The 18,381-nt window shown below is 42.6% G+C and overlaps 1 protein-coding gene across 2 annotated transcripts in view; it reads right to left on the bottom strand.

The window, feature by feature from the left end:
- The window catches only part of LANCL2 (LanC like 2), a 30,756-nt gene extending 26,837 nt beyond the window's left edge, over nt 1-3,919 (bottom strand). The window contains exon 1 of one of the 2 annotated variants that reach the window (XM_042834209.1): nt 3,704-3,919. In XM_042834209.1, coding sequence (XP_042690143.1) covers nt 3,704-3,904 — 201 coding nt within the window. In that variant the 5' untranslated portion in view covers nt 3,905-3,919. Of the gene's footprint in view, nt 1-3,104; nt 3,241-3,703 lie in introns of those variants that run through there. The other variant, XM_042834210.1, reaches the window with a different exon arrangement.
- Nucleotides 3,920-18,381: the final 14,462 nt, after the last annotated feature.

Below are 18,381 nucleotides of genomic sequence, written 5' to 3'. Positions count from 1 at the left end.
TGATAAAGCAAAGGAGTGCTACTAACACCACTGGTACTCCAGGTAGCCTAATACCAGTGTGCTACTTCTTGACAGGCAGGAAGATAAAAAAACTACTGTGAGTGGGATTTAAATTTACTCACTACACAGAAGTCTCCACCTCAGCTCGAACATTTTCCAGTGTTCCACAAGCTGTAAAAAAAGCTAAAATTTCTCCCAGTACTGTCTAAATTATTTTGGTGCACAGAGCGCAGGAACTTCCACACAGTGAATTCGACAGTACATAAATGTCCTGTAGTCAGATTCAATTACCATATATATTACAATTTCATTTATTTTCACCAAAAAACACTAGTATCTCCTATTGCACTTGCTCATGTGACTAGTCAGAGAATATTAGCAAACATGTCTGCAAGATGAAACTAGAAAATGGCAAAGACAGGACAGATATAAGAAAATATGATCAGAACTTTGGTTTTAGTCTAAGAAAGTGTGTATTTATTCAGAACTGGCTGGCTAAAGCCAAACAGGTTTTAAAAGCCAATTAAAGTATGAAAGCCAGTCCTGAAAATTAGGAAAGATCTTCAAAAAGCATCATAGAAGTGCTAAATGGTATTTGATGCCAATATGCAGTGTAAGAAAGAAGCAGCAGCTTCTCTTCTCAGACTACTGACGCTGTCCTCAGTAATGCACAGTGAGGGGCAATAAAAATGATTCTCAGCCTGAATTTTGACCAAGACTCACAAGAATTAAAATAAACTTTCCTTCAACAAGAAAACAACTTGTCATATTCAGAAGCCTATTAAAATATTACAATATCACACACCTGGCATTTTCTGGACACCAGAAAATGGCCAAACAAAGCAGCAGTCTGAAAGAAATGCAGATGCCACAACTTGGGAATATCCCACAACTCAGACAAAAAGATGGGAAAAAAAAAAAACATTTTTTGGCACTAGAGGTTCAATTTGGCCTTCACTGCACAAGCGGTGCAATCCCCATTAGTGCAAGTGGTTGCAGAGTCAGTCCCACAGCAGGTAGACCTTGCTGCTCCCAGCACAACAAATGAAATTCTCAGTGAGACAACTCAACCAACACAGGAAGAACTGCAAGGAGGGGGACCAAGAGTAAGGCAATGGAAAAAAATTTAGGCCTTATTCCCCCTCTTTATTGCACAAGAGGAAGAAGACTGAAAAGCCATTAAATTCTCAGAATGGGATACTGAATTAACCACCCAAAAGTTAAGTAAATATTCTTTATCCCTGCAAAGTGATAACTTCTCCCAGCTGCTTCTGCTGCAGTTCAAGTGGAAGGAGAAAGCAAAGCACTGTACTGCTCGAGACAGTTATGTTTTGGCTCCCAACTGCAGGGGCCCATACACTTCTACAGCCACCATTAAGAACAGAAGAACTCATAATAGAACTCTCTACGATGCAAAGGAAAATACCAAAATGTCTGCTTTTCAATTACTAATACTTTCCCCAAAAAAGCAACTAAACCAAATTAAAACCTAAATTAAACTAAACAGATAAACTGTTTGTACCTCCATGAACTACAAAGCATGCTTTGCTTTCAATTTATAGCTATTTATTTCTTTGCCCCTAGCTATTTACATTTCCAGTTTGAAAGCATTTGGACCACCCTAAGATGACATCTATAGGTACACTTCCAGGGAAAAGCATCGCTATAGAGTTCAAATAGAAATGAAAAAGGCTATGGAATATATACATATTTAATCAAAATAGACATTTTTTAGTGCTACTATTTTTAAAAAAGTAAATCAGCAGGCCAAAATCCTGTTTGCTCCTCTCTTCCTCCCACACTCTAACTTCTTTACATATACCCTATGCATATAAGCACACACATCCACACGCAGCACTTTGCCCCAATTGTCTCACATTCTGGACAATGACTTGAAGAGCTCCTTGTCCTTTTATCGACTGGATTAACTTTACATAGCAAATATGGCAGCTTATGAAATCAAACGGAGGGCATAATAATGCAGTGCCTTCTGTGACAACAGCAGAACCCCATACAGTTCTCGCTGTCATTATGTGAGTCACTCAATTCTCACCATTGCACACATCAGCAGATGGCAGGAAAAAAAAAAAAAAAAAAAAGACACAATGCACATAGAGCTTCTGAAGGCTAATTTCATTTTTCGGAAATTTGTGCTAGTGCACAAAACAGTTTACAGAACAGTAAGTCTCTCAACCTGTGTAAAGTCCTTTCACCCTCACAGACGCCTTAGATGTTCCTCTGACAGGACTAGTGTCTGTTCAATACAGCAAACAAACAAACACACACAAAAAAAAAAATCAAAGCAAATCAAAATGACTACCCTAAAATACCCACCAGGAAGTCTCAGAAAGGCAGTATGGAATAAGGACTGATTAGAGGCAAATGTTGCCAACAGTATAAATACACACAAACATACTCCAAGCCATGCTCTAACCCAGAAATACACAGAATCATTACTCAGAAATTGCAGATACAGAAACAAAAAGAAAATGTAGGCACAGATCTACTCTCTCCAGCAAAACACAGAGCTGAAAAAACTCCTAGTAGGCCTGCTGAAAGTTGCTGTAACTACACTGCTTCAATGCAACACAGAAGATGACTTGTTTTTTTTTTTCCAGAGGAGTTCCATGCTTTTGAACATTGCAAAGCCCCCTCTTTGTCTTCATACTCCAACTCAAAACATGCCATAGGTTTTTTCATACTTTAAGCCAAATACAAAAGAAATCACAGTTCTTTCCAGGAAAAAGAAAAAAAGAAAAAAGGAAAAAAGGAAAAGAAAAAAAAAAAATTAATGCTGGGTATTACTGTCTAGGATTTCTGCAAAAACAAGACTTTACTCACAAATCTACCTTTGCTTTTTAAACCTTTTCAAGCTCCATGATCTGCTTTTGACAGCTGGAACGAGCTCAAACAGTAAGAAACCAAACCCCAAGAGTGCTCCTTTCTGTGCACCCACACAGCTTCATTCACTCCACTCCCAACAATTAGTAAAAGCTCTAACTCACCCTGACCAAGAGCTAGCATGTGCCTTGCTAAGGTTTATCACGCTCACATGCACTGCACTTCACCCAAGCACAGGTGAGTGAGAAAAGTTACTTCTGCACCTTACGCATTTGTACTTCCAGCAGCGTCACCACGCAGTATCTTCATTGGAAAGATGACATTCCTTCCGTAGCTTACACCAACTCGTGTGCAAACACCCCAAGCATTTTTTGCCTGAGATGCATGTGGGAGAGCAGCTCACCAGCAGCACACGGTGTCAAGAAAACAAGCAGAGTAGAACTGCCCTCAGCGTTACCGCACAGGCCTCCTGCAGGCCACCCAAAATAAAGCGTTTTCGGGAACGTAACCACATGCCTTAAGAGTCACCACTGAAGGGAACGGCGCAGCGATACCCGAAGCGGGAGCACCGCTGCCGCCCACCTGTGCGCAGCCCCTCCTTGCTCAACGCAGGGCGGCTGCGACGCCGCCGGGCCGCGAGAGGCCGGCGGGGAGCCGCTCCGTATCTCCTCTCCCGTCCACACACTTCCTGAGCCGAACTTGGGAGGGCCGCAGGCGGTACCGCAGGAAAGCGGCACCCATTTCGGGGCAAGCAGCCCCGAGTCCGGGCACGGCGCCCGGCCCGCCCCGCACGCAGGCCGCGGGCGGCCCGGACGGGCAGCAGGCCCGGAGGCGCGCAGAGCGGCTCCCTGCCGGCCCTCACCTTCCCGTCCGCGCCAAAGGGGAGAGCGTCCTCCGCCGCCGGCGGCAGCAGCGCGCGATCCCGCTGGGCCTCCGCCGCGCCGTGGGCTGCTGCGGTTCCCTGGGGCTGGTAGTCGGGGTAGGGGTTGGCGAAAGCCCGCTCCTCCATCTCCGCCTCGCCTCCCAGTTGCAGCTTCAGCCTCTTGGACACGCTCTCTCCCATCTCGGCCGGCCCCCGGCCCGCCTCCCCGCGCGGCAAGCCGGCGGGGACGCGCTCCGCCTGGCGGAGCGGCGAATCGCGGCGGTGCCGGCTCCGCAGCCGGCGCCGGCTCCCGGCTACGGCCGCCGCCCGACAGGCGCGGAGTCGGACGGGCCGCAGCGGCCCCGAGGCACTGGCGGGGGCGCGAGGAGCGGCCACCAATACATCGAGCCGCCTCAGGGCGGAAGAGCCGCCGCCCCCGAGCAGCGGCGACTCGGCTCGGCGCGGCGAGCGGGGGCCGCCGTTACCGCGGGCGCCGCCTCGCCTCCCCGTCAGTCGGGGCGAGGGGGCGGCGAGCGCGGCGGCATCACGGCCGCGGGGGCAGAACACGGCCGGGGTCGCGGCCGTGCCCCCCCGCGGGGAGAAGCGGCCCGCCGGCCCGCGGTGCTGCCCCGCGGAGCCCGCCCGAGCTCCTCATCCTCCTCTGCCGAGGCGTCCGGCCCTCGGCTCGCTGCCGCCGGCCACGCGCCGGGCCGCGAAGCGGGGCTCCCGCCGGCTCCGCGCGTCAAAGCAGCAGCAGCGCGAGGGGTAAGGACAGCCCCAGGAACAAGCAGTACGCGAGAATCTGTTTCGCCCGGCGCATCCGCGACCTCCGGCGGCCCGCGCTCATCCGGAGGCGGCCGGAATCGCCGCGGTACGGAGAGGGAAAGAGGCGGTGACGGCCCCAAAGCCCGCCCGCCTGCCCTGCGAGCAGAAGGCGGCCCTCGCAGTCCGCCCCGAGCCGGGTGAGGCCGCGGCCGCCCCTTCCTGGTGGGAGAGGCGGCTGCGGAGGGGAGGCGTGGGCGGTAAGATTAGCGTAGAAGCAGCCTGTCCCAGCACCGGCTTCAGCTTACGGTTGTTGGTGGACTACAATTTGATCATATAGCGTGTCCGTTATCCTGCGGCGTGGTATAAATATTAAGAAATACTTGTTTTTAACAATTGATCTGATGACTAAGCAAAAATTTAAACAGCTTGTCCACAGCAGAGTTACGTGCTCTGGAAGCAAAAAAAGACCGTTGACTCAAAAATGACACAACCGTCCATGAAATAATGTGTTCTGTAATAACCTAAAAAATTCAGTGTTTTTCTCTTTGAAGGAAGTCTTTTATGCTGAGTGTGAACCTAAATGTGTAAGCACAAAATCTTTTAAACAAATCTTGTGACTCCATGAAGACATCTTGCTAGGAAGAGTGCATGTTTCTATCTAAAATGGTGTCTTGCCCTCAGTTGGCAAATCCTGCAAAAGTTGTGCAGTCCTGCAGCAAGCCGAAAGCCTTTCAGTCCTGCGGGTGAAACTGCAATAAAAGTTTAACCAAGGTCTAACACCTGCTTAACAGAAAACTAGACTAATCATTCTTTACACAGGAGGAATTCACAAGCCTCTCTTTTTTACTTAATCTGTGCTTTCCCTCCTTCTAATTCCCCTTGTATCCCACTAAGTCCAGTACCTTACTCCTGATGGGACTACTGCCAGTTTTTAAAGCACTAAAATAAAGTATCTGTGACTTTCTGAGCCAAGACTGAACAACCATTATCCATGCATAAGCCATTAACAATGCTGTGGTTTCCCACGTTTTGCTGTATGATTGTTAGTGTGCTTAGTAAATTATTTCAACAAGGGGAGAAAGAGCTGTATTTCTCAGAGCCAGTCCTCCCAGGGCTAGTGCTCAGCTGCTCCTCATGCTATGCCTCACAAGAGCTACATCATACAATATAAGCAACATGATGTGGCTTATATAATCTACAAGAGCAACCATCAGGAATCTCTGAATCATTAGCTGTGACACATTTAATGGTTCCTTCAACAGCTCTGTTCCTTCTTTTCACATTAGCTGTTAAGCTGTCATTTACTTATGTGTGTAGCGCCTCCAGACGTGCAAGCAACAGCTCCGTTTGTGTTTTATTCAGCAGAAACCAGATGATGAGTATGTGACTGATAAAATACCTTGTAAATTGAGGAGAACCAGTGCAGCAGCTGCATTAATCTCATTTTATTTCTCAATGTGCATTGATGAGGTTCAGCTCATCTCTGGTACATGAATAAAAGAGGGCCAGGCTGGGCACTGCCTTCTTCAGTCTATAATGTGGAAAAACAAACCTTTTTAATTGCTCAACAAAACAGTGGAGATTGGGCAGTTTGCACCTGCTGAAAATCCAGGATCATACCTTTATTTGCCATGAAAATTACAGTATTTTATACAGACCTTTGCTTTCTCTTCTGTCTGCTCTTTTGTCTATACTGCAGTCCATGTCTGTTTTGCAGAACCCCATTTTCTTCTCTGACACTGCTATAGGCCTATAACAGCCTACAAAGACTTCCTTATCATCTCTTCACCATTATTGTTGCATTCCACTTAATTATATTTCCTAATTTCTTTTTTTCTCCACCACTGTCTATCATGCTCTGCAGTTAAATTACTTGAAACAGTATAGGCCTAATAAACTCTGTTGGACTTCTTGTATTGAATATGATACATCAAATTTGCAGGATCAGGCTTTGTATGTTAATTGTAAAAGTCTTCCAGACTTTGACTGAAATTCAGCCCTGTGTTTCAATTTATCTTCAGGCAGAGTATAACTGTTCACAAGAACTGGTGGTTTTGTGTGATATACCATACTTATTTCCCATAGCAACAAATTTCTGTGTCTGCTATGAATAACTGATCTCTGTAATAGAATAACTTTGTTATTTAATATAGCAGAGATTTCTATGTATCTGTTAAGACACTGTGCAACTCAAACACCAAGTAATAATACTTCCATATAGTTGTGGTTTTGTGCTTTTTTGTGTTGCTTTTCTTTTTTAAAATTTTTCTGTTCTTTCCTCTTTTAGCAAAAACAAAATAAAAACAAACAAACAAAAAAGTTGCATCAAGTCTATTGCAATTCTGTTTTGATGAGTGCACACTAATAAATGATAAGCCTGAGCAGCAGTTTTTGCTTTTCAAGTTGTTTTTAAATAATGGATTTTGTCATAATCAAACATTTAGGTTCCTTATCCCCTTAATCCTAGTGCTCTTGATTTTTCACCTTCTGAGGAATACAACTAATAATGAAATTATGCAGAGATGTCTGTAAATGTTCTCACTGCTCTTTACTCTCCATGATGAAAATTGAACCAGCTTGATTTTCAAATTTCTGACTGTATCCCTACTACAACTATTTTCTTATTTCTTCTGGTACCCTTTGAATGGCACAATGACAATGTGACTTAAAAAGTAGCCCCAGTTATTTTTTTGAGATAAGAATAAATGAAAGACCCAGGCCTGAGATTCACCAGAAGTAACAGGCTTGGTGCTGCAATGCACAGGGTTCTCTCGCTCCTGTTCGAGGGGAAGGTTTATGTTCTTCAAAATATGCTTCATGGCTTCGGATGCTATCTTCAGTGGTTTTCATCATGTTAGGACACAGAGGAATAATGAAGAGGATATTTTGGGGGATAATCAGGAAAAACACAAGCACCTTCAAGCAGAGTGGCTCTATAACTTTTGTAGGCTGAGGAAGAATGGCAGCAGTACAAGAAGGGAAAAGAGAGGCAAGGGTAGACAGTAGAATATGTGGTAGACAAGACAGGGAAAGAAAAAAAAAAACAGGACTAGTGGATGCCATGCTGCTCTTACTAAGGAGGTGAGTGCTGACATATTTGTTTATCTAGATTTTAAATACACCCCCAAGAAGAGTCATGTGTTTGGCAGCTATTTACGTGCCCTGATGATCACTTTATCTGAAGATGTCTGGCCTGCCACAACAATGGAAGGGCTGAGAGGTCAATTATTTAACAAGAGACCTGCATCACGAAAGCAGTGTAGGTGAAAAGAGTCCCAAAGCTACTCAGATGTCTCAGCTGATCAACAATTAATTGCTCCAGCTCTTGGGACTATGGCATTTGTAGAACTGTATAAAGCCTCATTTTCTGCCGTATGTTTTATTCTTGTTCATGCAAGCTGTGGAAAGGTTTGTTTGTTTGTTTGTTTGTTTGTTTTTATGAGCATATGATTTTCAGAAGCCTGGATCAGAAAACAGTTTACTAAGACGTTACAGGAGCATTCAACGCTCAGCAGGATTTTTTCCCTCTTGTGTACACCTTGTGTGTTTTAGTGAATACTGCCTGATTCTGCAAAGAGCAGCAGGCAGTGCTTTTTACATCTCTTGTGTGTGCTCCATGCAGCCCTAATCATGGAAGCAGGAACTGCCTCATTTGGTGCCTTAAGTCCTGAGATGAGAGTACGAAGAACTGGGCTAAAACACATGGAGAAAGGTGGAGGTCATTAAAATCATAAACATTTTTCCTGCCTTAATTGAAAGGCAAAAAGGGAATCACATTCATGTGGAAAAGATCCTAACACAGTCCTCATATAGAAAGGGAATCCATATGGATGTCAATTTATTGATTTATATACAGTACATCTTCTTGTAGCCCTGAGGGGAGCAGCATGGGGAGCTGGTGTACTTCCACAGATGAACAGTGATGACTTGGGACATGATCCCCTTGTTATCATACCTCTTCCCACCCAGGGCTTTAGGCTTCATCTGACCCTTCAGGATGCACAGATTGTGCCATTAGCCTCTCCATTCCTGGGATTTCAGCATCTCAGGGTTGGGAAGAGAGAGAGACATCAAAAGATTTTATTATTATTATTATTTTCCCTGTTACAAACTGAAATACATCTGATCCAAAAAATGCATATTGCAAAATGTGCCTGGCAGATCTTATAATTTGAATTCTTCCTGTAGCCTGTGCATCTGATGTGCATCTCTGTTTTGTCAGAAAGTATGAGGAAAAATTCAGAGTTCCAAAAATTAAGGTGACTGGGATAGTGCAAAGGAAATTAACATCTGCTGTAACAACAGTAAAATCCCTTTTGCTAGTTAAGGACAAAAACAAAGAGCACAGAAAGAGTAGCTTCTTGTTTTGTTTTGTTTTGTTTTGTTTTGTTTTTCTTTTAGTAGGGTAAGGATAAGGTTAGAAGGATTAAGGAGATTAAGGTCAATCCAGGTCTAGTAAAAGCAGAATTAAAATTAAATTAAAATTCTGTAACAGATTAGAGAATGTGGAAATGAAAGTAGTGTCATGGGAACAAGTGAAGGAGAACAAATTACTGTGTTCTGAGTTGGGCTGAACCAAAACTTAATACCCAGTTTGACTGAAATAATAAAAACTGGCAAATGAAACTGCAGTTTCCTCAGTTATATTTATTTGTGCAGGTATAAAATTTGGCAGTTGGCAGTATTATGCAGTTGATGAATGGCACATATAAGACCTGTTTAACAAAAAGAGATATAATGAGGCATTCTATTACCAATCATTTATATGACCTCAGTAGGAGGGAAAGATTTAGAACAAATGTTGAAGAAAGGATTAACTGGGAAGCTGGAGATGTATGAAAATGGAATAAAATAAAATCATCTATACAGTTGCACTAATCAACTATGTAGCCCGAGAGCAGATTAGTACAATTATTGTACTGTAAGCAAGGATCTAACCTGGGAGGGGAGGCAAGAATCTGCCACCAGAGAATGCATGAGGCTGCAGAAAAGACTGATCCTAATGTATGTTTGTATTAACAATGTTTATAGAGAAGTTAAGGAAAACAAATCAATTACTTTTGGTGATGGAAGGGTTGTTGATGCAGAGAAGGATCAGAATTTTGCAAAGTAATAGCCAATAATGTGGAGTTGGTAGTTTCAGTAGGGATAAGAGTTTATTAAGCATAATACATTGTTATAATTGCTCTGTTTTAGAGATGGTTAGTCATGCTCAAAAGATGTTAAAATTGGAGTAGATGCAGAGGATGAGAACAGAGAACTTGCTTTATGAGAAAAGCTGAGGCAAACAAAGAATAACAAAGACTGAAATATATGTAGTTGTTGTCTGTAAGTACCAGACAGTATAAATATTGATCTGTATCTGTATTACGGAGAAGACAGAATAACTAGTGACAGTATTTGCAACTGAACAGGCGTGGCTATCTGTTGCCCATAATGAAATTCATGCTATAAAGAACGAGGTGTTGAACTATCAGAGGAGGATGGCTTGGAGAAGCCTTAGACTCTGATAAACGTCTTGGAAAAAAATGCTATAATGAATCATAGAATCACAGAATGATAGAATGGCCTGGGTTGCAAAGGAGCACAGTGCTCATCCAGTTCAACCCCCTGCAGGTCGCCAACCAGCAGCCCAGGCTGCCCAGAGCCACATCCAGCCTGGCCTTGAATGCCTGCAGGGATGGGGCATCACAGCCTCCTTGGACAACCTGTTCCAGTGCCTCACCACCCTCTGATGAAAAACTTCCTCCTAATATCCAACCTAAACCTCTCCTGTCTCCGTTTAAAACCATTCCCCTTGTCCCATCACAACCCACCCTCACAAACAGCCGTTCTATTTATTAACACCCTCCTATTTATCCGCTCCCTCCAAGCACTGAAGGCCACCATGAGGTCCCCCTGCAGCCTTCTCTTCTCCAAGCTGAACAAGCCCAGTTCCCTCAACCTTTCCTCACACAGAGCTGCTCCAGCCCTCTGCTCATCTCAGTGCCTCCTCTGGACCTGCTCCCAGAGCTCCACGTCCTTCCTGTGCTGGGGGCCCCAGGCCTGGACGCAGCGCTGCAGATGGGGCCTCACAAGAGCCGAGCAGAGGGGGACGATCACCTCCCTCTCCCTGCTGGCCGCCCCTTTTTCATGCAGCCCAGAACACAGCTGGCCTTGCGGGCTGCAGGCGCACACTGCTGCCTCATGGCCAGCTTCTCGTCCACCAGGACCCCAAGTCCTTCTGCGCAGGGCTGCTCTCAAGGACATCTTCCCCCAGTCTGTATCAATACCTGGGATTGCCCCGATCCAAGTGCAGCACCTTGCACTTGTTCTTATTGAAGCTCATTGGGTTCACACAGGCCCACTTCTCCAGCCTGCCCCGGTCCCTCTGGATGCTTCCCTTCCTTCCAATGCATCGACTGCACTGCTCAGCTTGGTGCCATCTGCAAACTTGCTGAGGCTGCACTCGATGCCATCATCTGTGTCATCGATGAAGATGCTGAAGAGTACCGGTCCCAAGACCGACCCCTGAGGGACACTGCTTGTGACCAGCCTGCACCCTGACACAGAGCCACTGATCACAAATAATGTTATTGTGAGCCAAGATTATCGCAGTCCTCTGAAGTACAGTGGCCTCTGGAGACATTGCAGATCTCCTTAAACCACTGATAGGTCCAGGTAACCAGTGATTAAGAGAGCATAAGCTTTTTTTGCCGTTCATAAACTTCCTGCTGAGGAAGGTGAATTAGCAAGTGAAATGACTATAATTTTTAATGAGCTCCTGAGTGAGATTTCCTTCATCTGGCTTCTGAAGTCTAATTGCTGTTAGTGATTCTGCACATGTAGTACTGATGTGGCAAAGGAGTACAGGCATCTATACCTGCTTAAAATTCTGCCAGGGGAGTGACAGGCCGAAGTCCTGGGAAGGCAGTTAAGAGAGAGGGAAGTTACAAAAGGATGAACCCAGGCAGGTTTCCATTTTATGACTTGAAGGGAGATTTCATTCTGAAGCGAATTTCCCATTCTGACAGTTTCCGCTCGTGTGTTTTTATTTCCATACATCTCTCCTGGTATTTAAGTGTAAAAATATTCCTATCATCCAGACTGAGCTTTCAGGTCTAACAATAAAAGAGAACAAAGGTGAAATTTAAAAGTGGTGCCCTCTTGGGAGCCATTTAAGAGCTGTCAGTTTGATATAGAAAAGACTATTAATATTTAAATTGTACAGATAAGGAAGATACAGGGACACTCTTCTTTTTTCACCTCAAATATTCTGGTTTTGAGCTGCATTTTTGACTCAAGGAATAAAAGAGAACTTAGTTATTGTATAGTCCCTCCAGTACTGTTGGACTGAGTACAGTTTTCCAGAAGTCTGAATACCACCAATGTGGCTATCTTTGCATCTATGAAGATACAGTGTAGATGCTAAGCAGAAGTAATACAGTACAGAACTTCGTATGTTTGAATAATGTGAGTGAAAATTGCTAACAAATTAGAAAATCTAATTTCTTCTTGCGTAACTGCTTTGACTGGTTCAGATTTTCTGAACGAACAAAATGGATTAACATTACTCTGCTTGCGTGTTGCAATTCAGCTGCAACATCACCTTAGAATTAAGCAGATTGCTTTTGAATATTTCTGGAGTATTGCTACCCATTGCAAGTTACAAGTGTTGTTTTACCCATGCTTAAGCAGGACATGCATCTTTTATTGGACCAGAAGCTGTAGCAGATTTCAGACACACAAATATGTTAGCACACCAGCCTGACTTCCGTAAAAACGATAGATTCCAGGAATGATGTATGAGGAAATGGTTGCAAAGCTACTGATCATAGCTTACTATTTTAGGAAATGGACAGCATGAGAGAAGCAAAGTAAAGATAATGGGCTTCAGTAAAAGAGACTTCGATAAACTCGAAGAATTTTTAGGTTGATTTTCTTGGGAAAGTAATTTAAGGAGAAAGGAGTGCAGGAGAGATGACAGTTACTGAAAGAAGCTGTATTTAAGGCACAACAGCCTATTTTTGTCGTGTGGAGGAGAAAGTAATCAGTGAAAGAAGCAAGAGTAGCTGAAGCAGAATCTCTTTAAATGTTGGATATTAAAAAGGGAATTGTTTACGAATTAGCAACAAGGGTAAAGCTGAGTGGAATAAAAATAGACCAAAGGTTTGTAGAGCCTAGAATGATTAAAGCACAGAATTATTTACTACCAAGGGCAATAAAAATTAATGTGAAAAGATTCTACGAGCATTATAAGAGCAGAAAAAAAAAATGAGTATAATACCTTAATAGGAGAGTATTGGAAATAATAAGCAACAATGAGAAGGCCAAGATATTCAACATCTCTGCTTTAGGCATTCCATAGGGGTAAATCATCAGCAAATGCCTAAAGCAATTAAGTTGTTAGAGAACAGATGCATGAATGCAACCAGGGCAAAAAAAAAAAAAAAATTAAAAAATGTTTAATTTTACTACATTTATTAAAGATTACAGTAGTATTTTCCCTGAAATATCTAAGAAACTGAAGAAAGTAACTGAAATAAGTCCTATTAATGCGTTTTTTGTTTCCAATTTTTCCTGGAGAGGTGGTGGAGTCACCATCCTTGGGAGGTCTTCAAGACACATTTAGATGCTGCACTGAGGGACACAGTTTAGTGGGAACCATTGGTGATGGGTGGACAGTTGGACTGGATGATCTTAGAGGTCTTTTCCAATCTTAGGGATTCTCTGATTCTAACCATTAGCACTTGTTGGTAATAGAAAAGGAAAAGGTTCTGTGGGAACTAGAAAAACAAATCACAGAAACATAACAAATAGCTGTGATGACGCTAATGAGCACAAATGAAATAGTCATGATATGTTACAGTTACAAAGATAAACAACAAATCTCATGCTATGCAGTGCTGATAGAAGCATTGTAGGTAACAAATGCAAGGTAATTATTCTTCCCTACTTGGCCCATAAGAGGCTGGCGTTGGCTTTAAAACAGTTTTGGGCAGCAACTTCATTAAGTATTGTCAAACTTGAGGGAGTCCCAAAGAGGAAAATCAAAAAAGTAGGTGCTAATGAATACATCACTAGAAGATGATACCCAAATTAGTCTGAGAAAAGACTGAAATGTAAGGTTTTCTTTGGTTTATGAAAGGGAAGACTGAAGGTAGGAAGTAATAATAATCCCTGTTAAAGAGATAGGTGGAAATTTGTTTTCAAGGACTCTAGCAGATACATGATGATGATCTCAGTGAATTTGCATTGGAGATATTTTGGGCTTGGTATTAAGAATTATCTGTGGTGAAGTGGCTCAATATTCTTCACAGAGGAGAACTGTTTACGGAACGGTTTTAAGATCAAGCTAAACAAATTATTAGTACATAGTCTAAGTATAATAACCCTGTCCTTCACATAGGAGGAGAGACTTCGTGATCCCAGGAGGTCTGGTAATGCACCAGGCTTGCATTATTCTGTTAAATTAAGTACAGGAACATGGCAGAGTTGACTATCTATCTGTAGTTGATTCTCAGTTCCAATTTTCAAATACATAAGGCCATTATAAGGCCTCTTTTGTTTCACATGGATGTCAGACAATCACAAATAGGAATGGAATGTGACTAGATTTTTTTTAACTGACTTAAATTTGGAGCCAGCTAGAGAATAATGATATGCAGAGGAGAAGATTTAATCAAGGAACTGTGGGAAGTCTGTGAAGAATTAAATATGGTCTATATAATAAAATCCCAATATTTTCCATAGGAAGAGCTGGTAGCATGGCTAGTAGAAAACATGCTGATAGAGCATGCCCTGAAAGACTGTATTGTGGAGGAGAAAATGAAGGATAAGACAGAAAAAAAACTTCAGGTGAAAGGCCAACCATGCCAGAAATCAGAGGGCAAGAAAGGAGAGGCTGTAGGCATTGTGAAGACTTCAAGAATCAGAAGCAAATTCTAAAATCTATCCTATATTTATTAGGTGAGACTATAATGGCTTTGAAAATTATAATTCATTCATTTGCATTCTTCAACCAAGTGGACTGGTACAGTGTCTACTGAAGACCTAGCACCCTAATCTTGGGGAGCTAGGAATGTAAAACCTGAATATTAATACTTCCATTCCAGTTCTTTAGTAAGAGTTATTCCTAATACAGGAAGAGCTATCTTCTTTCTTTGCACCTATATGCAGAGATTGTTCCAGTGCTAGTGTCACTCATGCAGCATCAGTGAAGAACATTGCTCGATAGTTACAGCAGACTGGTGCTTTTGTAAGAAAAACTCTGGTTTGTGAATGCAGGTTTTGGAACTCCTGATTTGAGATGCAATGCAGGAAGAGTATGTGCATGTGTGTGCATATGCTTGCACAAATGGAGCTGCAGCTAAAATGTTTCCTTTTCCCATTTAGTAACACACGTGATTACAGTTTCTGTTGCATCCTCAATCTTGATGTCTGACAGAAAAAGATCTATTGCGTGATTACCACTCTTTAGCAGAAACCCCAGCATATGCTGTGTAAGACTGTTTTATGCTACTTTTAAAAGGCACAGAGTAGGAGGGGAGGAAGAAACGGTTCCAATAAGAATATGTCACTTAAGACAGATTCAGAAGCAAAGGGAATAATGTTTGAATGAATTCTGGCTTTATTCCACATCAATCTCCTGAGTATTATCTGGAATTATTACCCTCAAGCAACAGCAGCTGTAAAAGTCTTTCGGATACTTTTGAGTAAATGTATAGATGCACAAACCCATTCACCTGAACCTTAGAGACAGATAGTGTACAAGGATTGGATGGTAGAGATAACAAACCTTAGACAGAAGAAATTTTCTAATTCTTTGTTCTTAAGCATACACCCACTGTGAATGAAAAAAAACCTCTGCATCTCCCTGAGGCCTGCAGAGCAGCTGAAACATCTGATTTGTAACATGTTTAATCTCCAGTTTAGTCCTTCAGAAATCCTGTGTGGTGTCTGGCTGGGAATGAAGTAAAGCCAGACGAGGAGGCACAGTAACCTGCAAGACTTATGCATCGTCCACTAGATTTTTTTAATCAGTCATTAAAGTCAGCATCTTTGATTTCTAATATCTTTATATATTTGTTTTTCTCTCTGTTATAAATGCTGTTCCATTGCCTTGGTCCTTATTTGTAGATATTTTGGTTTTTATTAGTGCTTCAATACACTGACAGAAATATCTTTCATTCAAATGCATATATGTTATTCCTCCTTTAAATAAAATATGCTTAATTTTGTGATAGTTAGGATGCACATTTTACATTTATTGATGATATTAATTAATTACACAGCCTGATACTGATCTCAACAATAATCACTGCTATCTCATTCAGGATCAAAGCTGATCCTGAATTGTTGTGGCCTGACCTCTTATTAGACACGTTGATAAAAGTGACCGTAGCTTTTAGATGCGACACTTTCAGAATGTGCAGTATCAAATAAAATACAGGAAATGCATGTTCTCCATAAGATCTGATTTTTAGTGAAAAGGTTAGAATTAGTTGTAAACTCTCCCTTATAAAAAATATGACATTATGGCTAGAGGAACTATTATTTCTTAGCAATACAAAACTCTCAGTGCTGATTAAGCGGAGTTCACTGACTGCTAAAGCTATGAATTTATCTTCATATTCAGTGGAGATTAATTCCTGTGCTACTTTAGTTCTACTGGCAGCATCAGCAGTACAATATTTTATGCCTGCTGCCTCCTAGCTTGTCAGTGTTGGTTTTTTTACTCTTGGTATCTGTGCAAGTTCACATTACTTAAATTACTTCCCTTTGTTCTTTTTTTCTCTGCCTGAAAAACATGCTTTTCTCCTTTGCAGTTGAACAAGCCTTAGAAACCCACTGCCTCAGGTATTTTGAGACTCTCTTGAATTTAACCTTGTTTGTCAGGATTCTTGCCAAGTGCTTCAGTACGCAAAAGAATCAGAAGCACATCATCTGGGAACAGATTTTATGTTCAAGCCAGAAATGATTTACTAGCTATATAGGGTACTAGGGAAAATGCATATTCAATATATCTTCCTTCAAGCCAGGAGTTCATGTAAGTACAGGAGGAGCAACACTTAAGATTCATTGCAAAACTGTTGGACACATTCTGTTTGCCTTTTATTAAAGAAAAAAAAAAAAAAAAAACCAAAAACCAAAACAATATTCAAATGCATACTTTCTAATGCCTAGTATTTCTTACTATCACCACACAGACTGGCAGTGTGGCATTCATTACTTACACCAGCTATGTGATCACACCATGTTTCATAGTTGAGTGTGCTTGTTCTGAACATTTTCTAACCTTAAGATTAATGGAGCTGAGCTTGCTTGCAAATCTTGCCAAAGATCAATTGTGTCACTTCGATGTAGTCCACAATAGCATTGGTCAGAAGCCATGCAATTTCACAAGGATCACTGAGAAGGATCACTTTGTCCCAGGGAAGGAAAATGCTCTCTTTGGTGACATTACTACCATTCAAGCCTGTTCTAGTGCTTACCACTCTTCCTGAGCAGAAAATTTTCCTAATACCCTACCTGAAGCTCCCCTGGCCCAACTTGAGAACATTACCTCTCATGCTATAATAGTTACCTGGAAAAAGAGGTCGGCTCCTAGCTCTTTAGTACCTCCCTTCAGGTAGTTGTAAAGCACAGTAAGGTCTCCCCTGAGCCTCCTCCACAGAATCACAGAATTGTAGGGGTTGGAAGGGACCTCCAGAGCTCATCGAGTCCAACCCCCCTGCCAAAGCAGTTCCCTACACCAGGTCGCACAGGTAGGCATCCAGGCAGGTCTTGAACATCTCCAAAGAAGGACTCCACCACCTCCCTGGGCAGCCTGTTCCAGTGCTCTGTCACCTCACTGTAAAGAAGTTCTTGCACACATTGGTGTGGCACTTCCTATGCTGCAGTTTCCGGCCGTTTCCCCTTGTCCTGTCTCCACTCACCACTGAAAAGAGTCCGGCCTCGCCATTCTGTCCATCTACCCATCACCAATAGTTCTCACTAAACCATGTCACTCAACACAAAATCCAAACATTCCTTGAACACCTCCATGGTCGGTGACTCCACCACCCCCCTGGGCAGCCCATTCCACTGCCTGACCACTCCTTCAGAGAAGTAGTATTTCCTAACATCCAGCCTAAATCTCTCCTGGCGCAGCTTGAAGCCATTTCCTCTCGTCTTATCACCAGTTACACGAGAGAAGAGGCCGACCCCCAGCTCACTACAACCTCCCTTCAGGTAGTCATAGAGAGCAATGAGGTCCTTTTCCTCCATGCAGCTTTCCAGCCACTCTACCCTCATGCACAAAGTTATTGTGACAAAAGCACAGGACTGAGCACTTGGTCTTGCTATATCTCATAGAGTTGGCCTCAACCCATCAATCCAAGTTGTCCAGACCCCTCTGTAGGGCCTTGTTAACCTCAGACAGATCAATATTTCCTCCCAGCTTGGTGCCATCTGCAAACTTACTGAAGGTACACTCAACTCCCTTTTACAGATCAATCAATAACAGTATTAAACAGGGACTGCACATTGACTGACACCTTGTTTTTCTGCAAGGTGCAAATAAACCCACCTAGTAATTCTCATTTTTCTTGAATTTCATCTGCTTGTATCTTTTCTCCACTATTTGCTGTATCATTTCAGCTTTTCAGTCACATTAACTATCTTGTGAATGCCACTGTGAAGGTGATGATTTGTGTTTGGATACCATAGAAGAATTAGAGCATTGAAGGAATTACTGGTAGTATCTGAAGCCAATAAATTTTGTCTTTGATGCTTGGTAGAATTAAGACCCTGGGCTAGAAAGTCCCAATGGAGCTACAGACCTACATATTGGGAAAGCATGAGGACATATGATAGGATTTGGAAGGCTTTGAAATAAAATAATTTTATATCACTACTGATAAACTAACAAAACACAGAAGCTACTCCTAGTA

The sequence above is a fragment of the Centrocercus urophasianus genome, unplaced genomic scaffold, assembly GCF_019232065.1.
Source record: "Centrocercus urophasianus isolate 14NV4802_14NV808 unplaced genomic scaffold, USGS_Curo_1.0 seq_44, whole genome shotgun sequence".
NCBI lineage: Eukaryota > Metazoa > Chordata > Aves > Galliformes > Phasianidae > Centrocercus > Centrocercus urophasianus.
The sequence above is the reverse complement of the archived record's forward strand: the minus strand, read 5'-3'. Positions and strand labels throughout refer to the sequence as shown.